Raw genomic sequence first — 18,023 nt, 5'->3', positions numbered from 1 at the left:
TCATCATGCACACGCCATATGGTCTCTCCGAGAAGATTTTCTACTGAAGGTTTACTGATTAGTAGGACCCAAAAAGCTGATAAATTTAGATCCACTGGGGAGGACTTGCCTCGGAATATGAAACACAATATTCCGATTCCAGGAAACAAAGAGCCGCTTCTGAGAAAGCAAACAAAAAAGCATTACGATTCTTTAGTGAGAGTTTGAGCTAGATTTTTATCGAGAAAGACAGATTGATCGATGCCATTTCCCTCACCCACAACGCCGCAGACAATATCGTTCAACTTTTCGGCTCTCTCTGTGTCCCTCTTTTTTGTTTGTGTTCATAATTTGAGACGTAAGAGTTGAACACAAAATTGGGCTTGAAGCAAAAGTTTTATTAAATCAAATTGATTACTAAAGTTTTATTAGTAAATTTTATTATTTAGATTATTAACATGTTTAACTGGGGTATGTAATTTATTGTTGGATGTTACTGTGAGTCAGTTTTCTATTGTTAGACGTTACTGGAGTTAATAATTTATTATGAAATATTAATGGAGCTCAATAATTCTTTGTTTAGAGTCACTTGATATCAATGATACACAATTTTCGGAATTAATAACATGTTTATTAGGGTCAGTAATTTATTATTAGATGTTACTAGAGTTCAATAATTGATTATTAGACATTATTGAGAGTGAGTAATTTATTCCGGCGACTAGTGACCAGACTCGACAACCGGTGACTGGACTCGGGCGGTGATTGTTGGCCACCAAAGTTTCTCTCTTCAATATGTTTGAGTGTAAAATAGTTCTCAAATATATATTTTTGGTGGAAATGTGTTAGTTTGGGCAAATTGTTAAAAACCATGTGTTGACATAGACACATTTTTAAGATGTATAATAGGAAAACAAATAGACATGTTTCCAAAAAAAAAAAGTGAGAAGGTTCGAAACCGGTGAACTAACTAAGGACTGAAAACTCGAAAATATCGTTGAAATATCGGCGATATTTTCTTTTTTTTTCACATGAGGATATATCTTCTCTTTACCAAAATAGAAAAGATTCTTCAAGAGTCTCGGGTCCCAGAAGTGTATGATAAATACCGTCAAAGCCCAATACTGCAGAGAAATAAGTGAAGTACTCCAAACACAAAGTATGGAAAGGTGTCTAGAACTTTCCCACCTGAGCCTACCCCCCAACCTAGAGTAGCTAGGTGTATATATAGAGTTCTACCAAAACAAGTATTCAACTACGGAAAATATAATATTCATGCATTATTCATTACACAAATACTATCCATTTCTTTTATTATTTTTTAGTTCTTATTTGTAAAGTTCTTTCATATACTGATATACCTCCTATATTGTAATAAAGTTTGTGATGCAAATTAATACACTGTTATCGACTAATAGTTAATTCACTATAAACTAATAATTATACAAAATATTCTTATAAAATATATTAGTTCAAAATTTCCATGTCTTTTAATTTCCATCAATTTTCTCAATTATTTTCTAAAATTAATATTTCTATTTCTATTTTGTGAGCCCTCCATATTTCCCCAGTCAGCGAAATGGTGCTGAGCTTTGGGTTTTATTCGGGAGTTGGAGAAGAGAGGTGTAGGGAGAGAGGGGTCATAATATGGGCACCCGCGGGGCGCTTGTTCATGTGAGAACCCTCACCTCCTTCACACAACTCCATCCCATCCACTGTTTCTTTACTCTCACAGGCCCCACTCTACATCATCAAATCACTCCTTGGAAAATGGTTCTTCCCTCTCAGATTCCCTTTTGGTCGAGAAGCTCCTGTTGGGTTTGAAGCGAGTAATCTTACTTGTCTGCGCAACTCTCTGTTTCAGTTAAACTCACTTCTTGTTGTTGAACTTGTTCATCGTTGCCAAGACAATTTGCAACTGGGTGTTAAACTAGTTAACTTGATTATGTCAAACTGTCCCAATTTGAAGCATACGTCACTGTCTTTGAGTGCAATGATTCACATTTTGGTCAGGGCCCGAAGGGTCTCGGATGCTCAGGGTTTGATGCTTAGAATGGTTAGGAAGAGTGGCGTCTCCCGTGTCGAAATAGTTGAGTCGTTGGTTGAAATCTGCGGCAGTTGCTGCTTGGTTTTTGACTTGTTGGTTAGGAGTTATGTGCAAGCTAGGAAGTTGAGAGAAGGCTTCGAGGGGTTTAAGGCACTTAGAAGCAAGAGATTATGTGTTTCGATAAATGCTGCTAATAGTCTCCTTGGTGGGCTTGTGAAGGTTGCCAGGTTGGGTGGGTGGATTTGGCATGGGAGGTATATGGAGAAATTGTTAGCGGCGGGGTTCAGGTGAATGTGTATGCACTAAACATCATGGTTAATGCCTTGTGTAAAGATGGGAAAATCGATAGGGTTAAGCCGTTCATATCTGACATGGCTGAGAAGGGAATTTCTACAGAGATTGTGACATATAATACTCTAATCAATGCCTATTGTCATGAAGGGCTTGTTGATGAAGCATTCGAGTTAAAGAACTCTATGGCTTCTAAGGGTTTCAGACCTGAACTTTTCACATACAATGCTATCGTGAATGGGTTATGTAGGGTAGGAAACTATCCAAGAGCCAAGGAAGTTTTATATGAGATGTTGCAGAATGGAATAAGTCCTGATACTACTACGTTTAATACACTGCTGGTTGAGAGTTGTAGAAAAGATAATATTTCAGAGGCCGAAGAAATGTTTTGTGAAATATCTTGCAGAGGTGTTGTTCCTGATTTACTCAGCTTCAGTTCAATAATTGGGGTGCTTTCCAGGAATGGATACAGTGACTGTGCGCTCTTAAATTTTCAAGATATGAAAACTGCAGGCTTGGTGCCAGATAATGTGATCTATACTATCCTTATAGATGGATATTGTAGACACAGTAAGGTATTAGAGGCGTTGAAGTTGCGGGATGAAATGCTTGAAAAAGGCTGCATGGTGGATGTTGTTACCTTCAATACTATCTTAAATGGACTTTGTAGGGAAAAGATGCTTTGTGATGCGGAGAAACTCTTCAATGAGATGGTGGAAAGGGGTGTCTTTCCAGATTTCTATACTTTTACAACACTTATTCATGGTTATTGTAAAAACGGGAATATGAGTAAATCTTTTAAGTTTGGTCGAGGCAATGACTACTAGAAATATCAAGCCTGACATTGTCACATACAACACAGTGATTGATGGGTTCTGCAAAGTAGGTGACATGGATAAAGCTAAGGAGCTATGGAGTGACATGGTTTCGAGAAGAATACTCCCTACTTACATTTCATATAGCATTCTCATCAATGGATTCTGCAGCATGGGACTTGTTGATGATTGCTCGATTACTCGACATCAATATTTAACCCTGTAAGCATTGTTAGTAGTATAAGGCAAGAGGGTATCGTTCACAAACCGGAGATCCAGCCAGGGCTTAGAATCACAAACATTTAACAACGAATTTATAAAGATATAACAGAGTTGATTTATATGATCGGATTGAAAGATAAAAACAGAAAATAAAACCTAAACTAATATATACATGTGATCAACCAACCAACACATAATACATCACCAAAACAATTCATACAAAGCTAACGAAAATCAGATTCTAGTCCTCCTTTAAGAGTCATGCCGAGACACTATCATGAATAACTAAGGTTGAATCATGCAATTAGGGTCCTAAGCAGTAACATAAATACATAGACACTTAACACATTCGATTCATTCCACGCGGTCTTAATCGAAATCTAACATACTTATCCTACCATGAAATTCCAAAGCCACGCATATTGAATTCATTAAGCATATCACATACTTAACCAACAATCATGCAATTTGAAAAATCACATAGAAAAGATAAACATGTTCATAGCATAAGTCATAAATCCAACAACCTATATATCATGCTACAAGCGTATACATAACATATAGATACTTTCGAAATCATTCAAGACATATCACGACAGAAACCAAGATTCATAAAACTAAAACATGAAATCACAACTTTATATAAATTGAATCAAGTAACTATCTCATAGACAAAATCGAAACAAGATTACACTACACAAATCGCAAGCTCATCCAAGAACAAGAAAAACCAAAACCCGAAATAGACATATAGAGAATCATGGTTACACTTTATAAATCAAGCGATCCTATAAGGTATAGCCGTGGCTTCTAAGGGGATGGAACCTCTTCACAAGTGTGCTTGAAGGCTATAGATTGGTGGAGAATGGTGGAATCGGTTTTAAGATTTCTTGGAAGGGTGAGGGATTGATTCGGCAGAGCTAGGCTTGTGCTTGTGTGCAAGGTTGATGATGATTAAATGGGGAGGCCAAGCCTCTATATATAGGAGTCTATGAAGCCCTCTTGCCGTCCCAATTAGGAGATAGAATCCAATTGGGAAACTGAAATCTTCTTTGATATGGATTTTGATTCATGTACTGCAAATCCAACTTGATGTAGGATACCAAATCCAATATGGATACACTTAAGGGATGCACGGCATCTCCCTTGGTCCAACTAGGAGTAGCTAGGCCAGCCTCTTCTTCTCCTTCTTCAACTCGGACATGATTTCCTTGTCTCACTAAGAATGCATCACGTCATCTCTACTCCTTGTCCAAATATGATTTGTCTTTCCTGAAAAGAAATCGATAATTAAGGAATAGGAAAGAATGAAAATAGGAAAGTAGAGTCCTAATCGAGTAAGGAATCCTAGCTCAATAAGGAGTTCTAACACTTAGCACAATTTCATCATCAATTCATCTAAATTCGAAATAGCTCTCTTTAGAACATAGAAATGACAAATATGAACCTAAAACAACTAAATAAGAAGTAACAAAGCATAAGAATATGGTATATAAACATTAAGAACGTCACACTTTGTGCTCCTATCACTTGTCCATGAGGCGCTTCGTTCGTGGGACCAGATGATTGAAGAAGGTATCAAACCCAGTATAGTGACTTGTAACATTCTCATAAAGGGCTAAAGCCGCTTTGGTGACACAGAAAAGGCATATGATTTCTTCATCAAAATGATTTCAAAAGGAATTGTTCCTGATAGTATTACTTACAACACTCTGATCAATGGATATGTAAAAGAAGACAATCTGGATAAAGCCTTTTTATCAGTTAAGGAGATGGAGAAGCAAGGACTACTACCAGATGTGATTACATACAATGTCATTCTATATGGATTTTGTAGACAGGGTAGACTGCATGAAGCTGAATTAGTTTTGCGAAAGATGATTGAGAGAGGTGTAAATCCTGATAGATCCACTTATAGGTCATTGATTAATGGACATGTGACCCAGGACAATCTGAAAGAGGCGTTCCGCTACCATGATGAAATGCTGCAGAGGGGATTTATTCTGGATGATGAATTTTAGCTGTTAGCTTTTCTCTTGTAGCTCAAGGTGGGATATTTCTCCTAGTTTTCTATTTCTCGATTAAAATAAGCTGTGCCTCTAACATGTTGTTAGTATACTGGCCTTTTTTTCTTTCTTTTTTTCTTTTGAGGGTATATTAGTATAATGGCCTTGTTTCCTGTTAACTTGTAAAGAAGATGGGTTCATTTTGTCTTGGAAAATTCATTCTAATAGATAATTGTTTGATGAAGAAAAAATATTCTCTGTTTTTCAGGGTACACTAGATGTTGAGAATACTCGCTATGATAGCCACAATCCTGAATTCAGGACACTTGACCTTCAGCTTATCGCCAGGTATGGATAAATGACAATTAAAATCTTTTCATTCATGATTTCTACTCCCTCATAAATTTGGTTGGATATTTATATGTATCAAATTGAAATCTTAATTACTACAAATTTTGCAATTGACAGTAGAGAAGGTGATGTTATGGATAAATATAGGTGTCCTCCATGACTAGAGGAGTAGAGGTGGGTTTAGATGTTAGAACTTTAGTAATACAGGGTTGCACAAACAAAGAAGCTAAAAGAGAAAGCAAAGGAGGACATATCTTGGGGCCTCATTTGAGTTATTCTCAGGCCTTCCTTAGCGCAGTACTTGGATAAATAGAGTGGATTTCTTAGCATTGGTATTTAGACAACTGGCTACATCTTGGAGTTAACTTTGTGTTTGTATTTCTTCTTTCCAGCATCACTTGAATACCACTTAATATTTGTAGGCTATTTATTTTTTAGTCTTAGTTGTTCAAGCTTATTCAATGATTGGAATCAAAACATTAATATGAGCGAAGGGTGGTATTGCTCAGTTCTGAAAACAGAAGTTAGCTAATGGGCAGAAATAATACATTGGGTAGCAATTTGGCCAATTGAGAAAGGTAGGGTTGCAAAGCGGTTGCTAGAATAAAACTTAAGGCAGCAAATGGGCACTAAGGTGAAACCTGGGATAGCAAATCTTTATTTAGCATTTGCCTTCTTTTATTTGCTTCTTTCTTTTCTCCCATTCTCTCTCCTATCATTTACATTTTTTCTCATTGAGAAGCAGTGGCTTGACTTGGCTTGGAGTTTCTAACTTACTACCCGGTATGAAGTGGTACTAATATGACGAGATATTTTGTTAGCTAGCACTGGGAAATAATGTGAAGTTAAAGTCTACTTGAACTCTACTGATTATAGGTCGGTGCATCTTCATGCTATCTGGTAATTCATAACCTAGAGGAATCACTTGGAATTATCAAATCATGAATATTATATGCCCTGTGTGTTTTCATCTGTCCATGTCCTTGAAATTTCTTGCTACTGATGTATGGCTGTTAAATGCCTAGGTATACTGTCAGTTAGCTGGGGTCTGATTCCAAATCAATAATAAGCAACAGTGAAGATTAGTCTGATAACTAAACCTTAATATAGAAATCTGTATCAATATCAATATATTATATTGTAACAGTGTCCTCAAAGCGTGTTCTCGGGTTCCTTTCTTTCTCACTATTGATGCAAGCCATGCAACAAAGTACGTTTCCAAAATTTTCATTAAACTTTTGTCTTGTAAATCGATTTGAATATCATAAACTTCATAACCATAAGATATCATAAACTTTTGAGGAATTTCCCTTTCTTTCCTTAATTTGTAGTTTTGAAGTAGCAACTTGATGTAATGTATAAAGTAGTGGGCGCTTGCCCATGTAGGTTTCATTTTGTTTTCGTTAGCATTAATGGTTATCACATTTTTATTGCCAGTATTCAGTTTAGATTTTTTTTCATGATTTGAAAGGATCTCCATCGAAGGTTCATCTTAACTTGAGTATGTTTGTTGAGGGTCAGGCTTTACAATATTAGGTGACTTCGTAGGTATATAAAAAATATATTTGTATCTTGCTTTGAGCACTTAATAGTTGTATGTGTTTCGTAGATGACCTGAAATGGTAACTGTCTGATAATGAGAACTTAATAGTTTTCTGTCTTTTGTAGATGACCGAGTCCGTGAATTTGGCTGCCAAAACTATTTGTCTGTTTGTTTTGTTGTTTAGAGTACCTCTCCTTTTTAATGACAGTCGTCAAATTTTTCTAATTAAAATTTTGTTGCAGATGGTGTCAAGAAGGCCTCGTCCTGTAGAAAGTACAAACTTTGTAATTACTATAACGGAATAGAGGCTATTGGAGGGAAGAATTATCGGGCCTTTCAAGAGCTCTGCCAAAGCAGAACATGCTAATATTCAAGAGAGGGCTCTACCCAACATTCCTTATTGAGCTTGAGCTAGTGCAGTATCTGTTGGTGTTGAGAAGCTAGTCTGCTGTTGAGTTTGTGGTGATACAGCTGCTCTAGTCACATTTTTTTCTCATCTCCGCTGCAGCAGTTCAGGTCAGAGGAGAAAAAATTTCAGGTCTCAACGAGCCAATGATCTTTGTGAGGAGATGCGATTTCACAATTGGGAGGAATATTTCTAGTTCAAGATCTTTGTTTGCCTCCGAAGAAAGCAGAGTATGAGGAACTTTGCTATGCACCACTACTCAGGCAAAGCCCTGGATCATTGTCTTTGGCGTATAATAGATCTCATATTGTCCATTTCAAAACTACAGCTAACTCATTGGAAATCGAATCTCAAACGCTAATATGTGGACTATTTCAAACTTTTGTTCTATGACACGGATTATATATTAGAGCATGTGCAATTCATGTGTATTTTGTAAGAGATGTCAATGTCTACATCTGTTTATATCCAGTTCTTTTTCACTAGGAATTGTATGCTCGATTAAGTAATTAGCTGCTCGTAGATTAATCTTGGCTGCTGGTTTCCTTCTAAATTATAAACAAACTGGGATATGGTATACGGTATGAAGTATGAACACATAATCTTCGTGTCGTCACATTTTTCGGATAAGAATGAACAAATGACAATGATTTGAGTCTACTCGCCGGAAATTTGCTACGAGTCTACGGATGAACTAAACTAATGGATTCTTGTTAAAAAAAATTAGCATATTTTTCTCATGTTATAACTTAAACTACCCATTTGGTCTAGTTCTATCCTAAAATAAACAGTCATCAACAGTCTGAGCTACTTGCTCCTCAGCAAAATGTTTTTTCTTTGGCTAAGAGGTTAGGATTTACGTAAGGGCATAACTTGTACACAGGTTGAGCTGCCCCTTCTTACATTATTGAAATGATGTGGGTTCATCTTTGATATAATTAGGATCCATATAATTACTAATCAATTAGACTAGTTTCATGCATTTGTATACTAGTTTAGGAACAACTATCTATTGTATCATGTAACTTATATATTGTCATATTGAACTAAGGGATATATTGATATCGACAAACTTTTCCTTGTTATTACTAAACCAGGTATATATCATTATATTGAGGTTTTATAACGAAAGAGATGTAGCTTTATACTTTTGGCCTGGTCTCAAACGTTTGTACAATATATCTTCCACTTTTTATCTTTAATAACTAAAGTCAATTATTAGAATTCATGTGTCTGAATCAATCAGGATAAACGGTCAATTTTGCACAAGCAGTATACTGTAAACATTGTGTTCCGCAGTGATATGCTTTAATAGATTATCCTCGATTCATCAAGTTTACATGAATAACTACTCCACTAGCTAAAAAGAAGAAATCAATCATTGGGTCACATACTCTGTTTTTATTGGATAGCACAATGACGTTGCCATTTTGACTATGAGACATTATTGGAATTTATGAAGCTATACCACCAACAACGAATTGTCATAATTTTGATCTCCGATCTGATTTTCATTTCATTTATTATAAAGTGAATAATGAAGATGTGAAAATGTAACTGAAAAATATGACAAATAAAAAAATTCCACACTTTAATTTTAAAGCGAAACTCTTCTTTAAAAGAGATATATATACATAGTAGACACATATATACAACTTGGTTTAGGTGAATAGTAGCCGACGAGCCCCCGATTTGGCCTTGGCATATCTTATCTGACTAGGGCGAAGTTGCCTAAATAGGCGCATTTATTGTAGCTGGGGTATTTATTGGTATTTTGTTGAGACACATACGTAAGATCAACTAGTATGCATGCAAGTCAGATTTTAATTAGGATCAACAACAAGTAACAATCAAGTCCATTCTAAATTCTAATCAAAATTTATAGCGAGTCAGGATATGTGGATTGGGAGGGAGCTTACAGTCTGTGTCAACTGTCAAGTGCGTGTGACACTAGCTTAGTTGTTACTTGTTTGAAACCTTAGAAGTTTGAACACGGTTTGCCTGCAGTGTGTTAGCTACGGTTTGCATGGGCTTCATGGTTTCGTTTTGGGCATCACTTAATTAACTAGATGTAGCTTATTTAAGATTCAGATTTGCAATCATATATGTTTTCCGTTTTAGCTTTCTAATTTCGTTTGTACAATCGTGTGAACTAAGCTATCTGCATATCAGATTATGAAGATTTCAGTTTGCCTTAATTAATTAGTTCCAAACCTTGTCTATTAAACTAGTCAGGTTTTGTCACTTTAATTAGCCCTAGATCATAGAGAATAAATGCAAGAATTATGCAAAAATATATGACTAAGCTTGTTTATCTACACATGAATATGATTATACCCGTGGTACGGTCATAAATAGACCGCAAAGGCTCGATTGTCATTTAAAATCACTCGTACCGTCGTACATACCGATTGATTTCACATTATATATTTACTGAAAATTCTACTATGAAGCACTCTATTTTATGGAGATACTAGATTGTGTGTATAAAAAAAACAAATTAATCAAAAAAATTGACCTCAAAATGTTACGAATACTATTAGATTTTAGAAATTTAAATTTAAATAGTGAATATTTTAAGCTCCATACAATGGAATACTTCACTACAGACAAGTTGGTTGGTTCTAATGGAAGGGTGTTGATCAAAGTTGTGCCCGAGTTCCCCTAAATAATTCTACAGCCTTGCTAGCTTATTATTCCAGCTCTCGATCAACTGATTTCGTACGTGCTACATGATATATATAGCTCAATCCAAATTTTTTTGTTGCATATGAATGCTCATACTGAACATCAACGTTTTGGAAGTAGAAATATATGCAAAGTTGGGCCAATCATTTATATATTTGACACCGTGAGATTGTCAAAGCTAGCTAGCCGACATGGATGACCACCGACTTGTCATCTCTATCAAATCTCATCTAAATTTCCCTGTACCTTACAAAACAAACCAATGACTTCCTCCAAGTCAAATCCACGTACCCTCCCGGCTTCTTGTTGTATATAATAAGCCCCCTATTTCTCTTGCCTGAAGCCAACCGTAATTCCGACTAATTCCTAACTTAATTCAAGTCTGCGCTTCATTCTTTCTCCTCTTTCTCTCCCAATGGGTAATGTAGTGTCTCCATGTTTTCAACACAACTCAAACTCTGCTGTCAAAGTCATCTTCTCCCAAGGTACCACCAGACTCCTCAAAGGAAAACACATCGCCGGAGAGATCATGTTCGAGTTTCCCGATCAAATGGTTTGCCATGCAGACTCTTTCTTCATCGGTAAACCTATACCGGCCTTGTCGATCGACGACGAGCTCATGCTCGGCCAGACCTACTTCGTTCTTCCTCTTGATCGGTTCTCAGATAGTGTGCTCTCTGCCTCCTCTCTCGCTGCTTTGAACTCTTCAAACCCTAGGAATTCTCCGATCAAGTTTGGGGAGAGCCCCTTCGAGTACATAAAGGGTTCCAATGGAAGGGTGTTGATCAAAGTTGTGCCCGAGTTCATCACAAGGCTGATTACAAGGGGTCAGGAAATGGGGTCCGAAAGTCCAGGCAATCGTTTTCTCTGTAATACGCCAGAGCTTCAGAAACACTACGAGCAGCTTGTTGGTTCTAAAGAGCAATTATGGTCGCCTAAACTTGAAACTATTTCTGAGCATAAGATTAGGTTATCACCATGCAGATTCATAGGGCTGGAGTACTGGAAACCCAAAGAGACTCAAGTGTAATTCAACAAAGTCCTCCCTTTCTTACTATACCTGAAATTACTGAACATATTTTCTCTAGCTAGTGGCTTAATTACTTAATTAGAGAAAGAAAATTGTGTGTATTCGTGATGTTTTCTTAATTTCATTCTTGTTGATTGATTACTGCAGGTTCGTTAAAAGTTAATTCTTTAATTTCTTTTACTTTGTATATACAGTTACTCATAAACTACGATCTTGCTTTTTTCTTTTCCCATCTTTATTTGGTTCATTATATTATTTGGATACTTAATTACTTATCTTTGTAATAACTACTAGTTGGAGGCTTGGAGTGATGGTGATCAATTGATTGTTCTTATCAATTGGCATGGGAATGGATGGGGACCTATTGAATGCCATTCTATCTGATGATTAACTGTCTCATCCTAATTATTTATGGCCAATTATACGATGCATATATGTATTAACATCCTATACGTAATTATCTCCTAATGATTTTAATCTACGTACGTGCGTACCTGGAATTCTCTCATGTTGGTGACAAGAAATTCCGCTAACATGTTTGTCTCACCAAGTTAATCGATTGTGGGCGGTAGCTGACTTGAGGAACGACGTTTGTCTTGCCTTTTCCTTGATTTGGACGATCGTCTTTTGAAAAGAGAGGGTACTTGTAGAAAACTCTCTGATGCCAAAGTCAGTTTTTTTCTTAACTATTCTCAATTCTCATAATCAAAATTATATCCCTTACCTCTTGTCTATCCCCTCCTTTATATAGTGGAGCTCTTCCTTTGTCACTAAATAACTTTTATGATCACCATTAATTGAGACATTTATGTGCACTTATGTTTGTTTTCCATCAATGCTCATTCATTCTACCTCTTGTCTCTTGTTTGACCAACATTTTCCGGCTTTGACTTTTGTCTTCTTATGAAATCTCCACATTTGCTCTTTTTGACTTGAAACTTTCACCCGAATCCAGAATTTGCACTAAATCCACTTATTTTGACGTGTTTCAGATCATTTGCACATTTTGCTAGCATGAGTAGGAAACGTAATAAGAAATAGATGAATGATAGGAGCACAAAGTGTGACGTTCTTAATGTGATTATGCCCTATTCTTACTCTTTGTTACCTCTTATTTAGTATGTTTTAGTTTTTTTTGTATGAATAAGTGTCTAGGTAGAGCTTATATCAATTATGAGTGAATTGATGATGAAATCGCGCTAAGTGTTCAGAATCCTTGTTGAGATATGAATCCTTGTTCGAGTAGGATTCATCATTTCCTATTTCTTTGTTTCTAACGTACTGATTCTTATTAGGAAATATAAATCCATGTTGGAGAAGGAAAGAAATCCTAGTTCCACAAGAAAAGAGAAGAAGATATGCACTTAAAAGCCTAATCCATGCAAGAATCAAATTGCTGTCAAGATTCGTAGTCCAACTTCAACAGGCTCCCCTGGATAGTTTCGATCGAATTAGAAGACGTACCATATATGGATAGAAAGCCGTGTGAGTCTAGTTTCTGTAGGATTTGGAATCAAATCAATATCTTATTCCTACAGAGATATATGACCAAATCATTACTCGGAGGTTCAGTGGGCTCAGCAGAATTATCTCATCCATTGATTTGCTTTTGATCCTAGGGCTATGAGGGAAACTTGGGACCTTGTTTCTCCTACATATAGAGCACAAAGATATATCAGAATCTCCATAAATTCCTGCACCAAAGAATGTCAAAGAAGGCATGCAGCAAATTAATGAGAAGAGGTAAGAAACTTCAAACAATGCTGCAACAATTAAGACTCTTGTTGCCTCCCTAATTCAAAAGAAAGAAATTTGTGTAAAAGAAATCAATATTAAAGGAGGAAGAAGATATGCAATTAATGTCCAATCCTTATAGAAATCAGAATTATGGCAGTGCAGATCATCCAATTTTGACGGGCTCCCTGGACAGCTCACAATGACTCAGAAAATGCATGATATATGGATGAAAAACTATGAGAGTCTATTTTCAAATGCCATTAGAATCAGCTCAATATCTATTTTTCTAGAGAAAGTTATGGCCATAACAAGGCACAAATGTCAGATCTGTCGAATTGAGAAAATCTAGGAAACCTCAACCAATTTGGTTTCAACTTTGTGGACTTTGTGGCCAGCCTCCCTTGGGTTTCTTCCTCTATATATAGCACTTCATTTCCACAGAAAAACATCATCAACCTTGCATACAAGTATAGCCAAAGCTTTGCCCAAACGCTTTCATTTACCAAGAACTATAGAATCCGAATTCACCATTTTTCACCATATTTTATGTCCAAAGCTTGGGAGCCTAGGAGACCATACTCTTGAAGATTTCGTGCTACATTTGTAAGGAACCTTGGGAGGAGAATTATAAAGTGTAACTCTATGATCTTCATGTTTAGTTTTTGGGTTTTTATGTTCTTGTTCTTGGATGATTTATGTTTAGGTTTTGTTAAAGTTATTTTTATTCTTGTCTATGAGATATTTGTAACTTTTGAATGCCATGATGAATTAAAGTTTTCGATTTTAATTCAATGATTTTAGGTTTTATGCCATGAGGTTCTATTTATTTATGTTCTTGATTAATTTTTGGTGTGTTCTTATATTGCATGTGTGATTAAGACAAGTAGTTGATGTCGCATATGTTAATCATTCAAAGTTAAAAACGATTTTGATACAAGTAGTTGATTAATTGTTTTTCATGTGTTCTTCCACCGATTATGATCTTAAGTTCGACATTGGATAGGTGCTTAAACATGTTGATTCTCTATGTGATACGTAATTCCATGATAAATTGGTATATTAGATTTCATTGCAAGACAAGAAGTTGAGCTCGATAGTATCCATGTATTAGGAACCAAGTAGGAACTTGATGCATGATCGAACTTAAGATGAACTATGATTGATAGACTGTTGGTTAGAACGTCTATAAAAATACCCTGAAAAACATCATCGTTAGTATAGAATAAGCAGAGATCGTTCAGTCCGGGGAATCAAAAGGGCCTCAAAACTTATCATGTTATTGGGGGATTTGATTTGGATTCTAAAGCTACTACTTAAAATAAATCCTAAATTACTTATATACAATTGATCAACCACTCATCACATAACCAAAACACGAATTCTACTCAAGAAACATCTATGGCACGTATAGAACAACATATAGGCAGCGAATTATTTCGATTCTTCTTCAGTCCATTTCAATTCTAATTCTAATTAGAGTCTAAAGCGGTTCATCTAATCGTTAAGACTTCTTACTTATTTAGAATCAACGAAGTGTTCAATCCTAAACATATGCTAAAAAGAGTTCAATATAACAAAGCGTACTAGTTAAACAACAAAGTAGCACATAAGCACATTTAGTCGAATTGGAGACATGTAAGCAAGTATGGCGTCACTCATCTTGATTAAACATGCAAATTCCTAGAACTATCACAACCCTAAACAAGTATCAATAATTGAAACATGAAGCGCATACTCAATCAAAGAATACTTTGGTGAATGAAATCGCAACCTTAGGAGAACCATGGCCTTGGCTTCCTCAAGCATTGATTTAGATGTATAAAGTCAAGGAATTAATTGAAATAAAACCTAAATTAATTTCGAAAAACTACTGCCCAAAGCTATTATACACGACATAGACACATATTTCATGATTTCATACAATCAAAACATAAAACTAAAGAAGCCTGAATTTATATTCTTCATATATGAAACCGAAAAGATCATCCAAGAATTCATACAATAAAATCGAAAATTGCAGAAAACATAAATAAAAATTACAAGCCATGGATGAATCACACATTAGAAACCTTGAAGGATGGAGAAAGATGAATTCGGATTTGGAGAGGCAAGAGGGGGAGCACAGCTTGGTGGAGATGGATGAAGTTTTTGGCTTGAATTTTCTGGATATTTTGGCAGGGTTTCGGCTTGGATTTGTGAGAGAATGGAGATGATGAATTGTGAGGGATGCCGTGCCTTTTATAGAGGAAGGAGGAGAGGAGAGGCTGCTAGGGTTTTGATGGGCTGATCCATGTATGCACGGCTAGGATTATTTTGCTTGAATGGATCGAATGGCTGCCCTTGTTTTCCTTGTAGAATAAGCTTTTATCTCCTATTTCTTCTAGGGTTACACGGCATGGACTGGGCTCCTTCTCCTTGGCTGAATTGATAAGCACGGCATTGGACTCCTTTTTCTTCTTGGATATGGGCTGAAACCGTAAGTCTTCTCTAGCTTCCTTAACAAGCTTTGCCATGCCTTATCCTCTCAAGTCTCCTTTTGCACGGCTTGGACTCCTACAAATCCTCAAGGGTCTTGCACGGCTGTGCTCTCCTTTATTCCTTGCAATTATCTTTTAAATCTGAAAATAAGAAAAGAAAAACATAAGTAAGAGATAATTCTTTCGAAAATTATGTCTTAATCTAGACATTTGTTGTCTTAAAAAGACACATGTAATAGATGAGCTCAACTAGATTTGGAAAGTTTCTAATTTGCAAAAAGAAAACTTACTAGAATAAGTAAGTTACTAGAATAAGAAAGTTCATTGAGGAAAGTTTCGTAATAAGAGTTTGAGTTCAAGTAGGACTTTCCCAAATAGTACGTTTCCTAGTATAACAAGGATTCCTAATACAAATAGGACTCTCAAGATATCGCCAATGCAATCAAAACGTAGAAAGATGAAGACTCCTAATTCAACTAGGTTTCCTAGTCCTATAAGGATTCCTACTCAAACTAGGACTCTAGACCAATTCTTTGTTTTAACTCGTTTAAGCACAAATACACATCCATAACCGTCCTACACTCCTATTGTGACTCAATGACTCGATATTACAACAATAAGGGCTAAGCAAAGTACAAATGGAGGTAAAAACATATTAAGAACGTAGCACAAAGTGCTCCTATCAACTACCCCACACTTAGCTTTTGCTAGTCCCTTAGCAAAACAAAACTACAAAAAACAATATTGCCCCTAAATGATTGCGTCAGAATCTCAAAACACATAGCTTTCAAGTTTAAGCATTTGCATGTAAGCACATAAATTCCAAGTTTCATAAACATGCTTCATAGTATGAATAAGTCAGATAACATGTTTAATCAATTCCATCCTCCTCACAAGGCATACTCTCTTCTTTTTACTCAGATTCATAGTTATGATTCACACACAAGTATATGCAAGAGAAATGATAATAAACCATCAAATAGTTTGCATATTTCATCAAATGAAAGCACTTTGTGGATAACAAAAAGAAAACCTCATTTAACAACTAAGTGCACAAATGGACTAAAACCATATGCTCAACTCTTGTGATCATCTCCACAAACCAAGATTTGCTCATTTTAAGAATCATTAGGATCATTCGATAAGGGTGAATGTTTAGGTTTAGCTAAAGGCATGAAATATCAAGGAATCACAAAGCTAATCTAATAGACTTAGCAGAATAATCACCATCCTTATGACACCACACCACCAAGGGCCAAATATAACAAGTTGGGCCCAACCATCATTTCAACCACAAAGTGAACATGAACAAAGGTCAAATACACTTTTTAGACCTTCAATTACAACTCAACTCCAAATCACAAATGGAAAACAACATCTTTTCTTTCCTTTTTCTTGTATTGCCGAATTTATCTTTTTTTTTCTTTTTTTTTCATCTCTTTTTTTTTCGGCATTTGCTTAAAAGCTTGTTCATAATTTTTTTCATGTCTTCCACCCCACACTTATTTCATGCATCATCATAACATCATCTCAAAAGTAGTTCTGCCAAGTCTATAGGACAAGGTAGAGGTAAATATACTAAGCATGGAGATACCATAGGTGATGAAGAAAATGCTCAATGTAGGCTCAAATGGGGTTCAACTAAGAGGTTCCAAACATGGCACATATAGGGATACATTGTTGTTTGGCTAAAGTGGTGGTATTCCTAGAAATGATCCATAAATCCCTTTCAAAATCAGAGCATTTTATGACTTAAAAGTTTCAACAATCACAAAAGATGAGTTCTAGTAAATTCTAGAGTCCATTAAAAGCTATGGCACATAGTCATTGAATATGCAAAGAATAATGAGGTTCACAAAACAACCACGAAATTTCATATTATCACTCAAGAAGCAAGCATATATAGGCTCAAAAACTCACAGGTTGTTATGGACTTAAACTAACCAAACATGTATGTCATATTACATTCAATCAAAATCTCACATGTTCATACCAAATCCACATTATCAATGAAACTTACAATTCAATTCTTATGAAATGCAAAACCATCATCTATGCATTTTAGAGATATAATCATCCTAGACTTTAGGGGCATCCTAAGACTCAAAACAACACATTTGTTTCGATTTTTCAAATATTTTTTCGATTTTTTCTTTCTTTTTTTTCGTTTATATCATGGAATCAAAGCAAAAATCAGCAAACAATGATCATGAAACTCTACCCCACACTTAGAAAATTACATTGTCCTTAATGTAAGCTCAATAATCAGAATGTAATTCATAAGTATAGACTAAGATTACACATCAACACATATACAATTCAACCATAAGAGTGAAGGGATAAGAAAATGCAAACTCCCGTAGACGACTCCTCCACAGGTACGGTTGAAATGGGTTGCCTCCCATGCAGCGCTTGAGTTTTAAAGTCTCTC

General features: G+C 35.8%; 2 protein-coding genes across 2 annotated transcripts; both read left to right on the top strand.

The window, feature by feature from the left end:
* Window positions 1-1,625: 1,625 nt before the first annotated feature.
* Window positions 1,626-5,860, top strand: LOC126787236 (pentatricopeptide repeat-containing protein At5g01110-like; the record flags this gene model as incomplete). The annotated part of the gene is given in 6 exon segments (XM_050513150.1): window positions 1,626-1,803; window positions 1,806-2,251; window positions 2,254-3,114; window positions 3,116-3,317; window positions 4,891-5,402; window positions 5,629-5,860. Coding segments are annotated over 5 exon segments (2,172 nt in total), but the record flags the coding sequence as incomplete, so codon positions are not given.
* A 4,825-nt stretch (window positions 5,861-10,685) lies between these two features.
* LOC126788555 (uncharacterized) lies at window positions 10,686-11,608 on the top strand. The gene has a single exon (XM_050514556.1). The coding sequence runs from the start codon at window positions 10,764-10,766 to the stop codon at window positions 11,376-11,378; it is 615 nt and encodes a 204-aa protein (XP_050370513.1). The 5' UTR covers window positions 10,686-10,763; the 3' UTR covers window positions 11,379-11,608.
* Window positions 11,609-18,023: the final 6,415 nt, after the last annotated feature.

This window comes from Argentina anserina, chromosome 3 (assembly GCF_933775445.1).
Source record: "Argentina anserina chromosome 3, drPotAnse1.1, whole genome shotgun sequence".
Lineage (NCBI taxonomy): Eukaryota > Viridiplantae > Streptophyta > Magnoliopsida > Rosales > Rosaceae > Argentina > Argentina anserina.
Note: the sequence above shows the minus strand (reverse complement) of the source record. Positions and strands in the feature narration are given on the sequence as shown.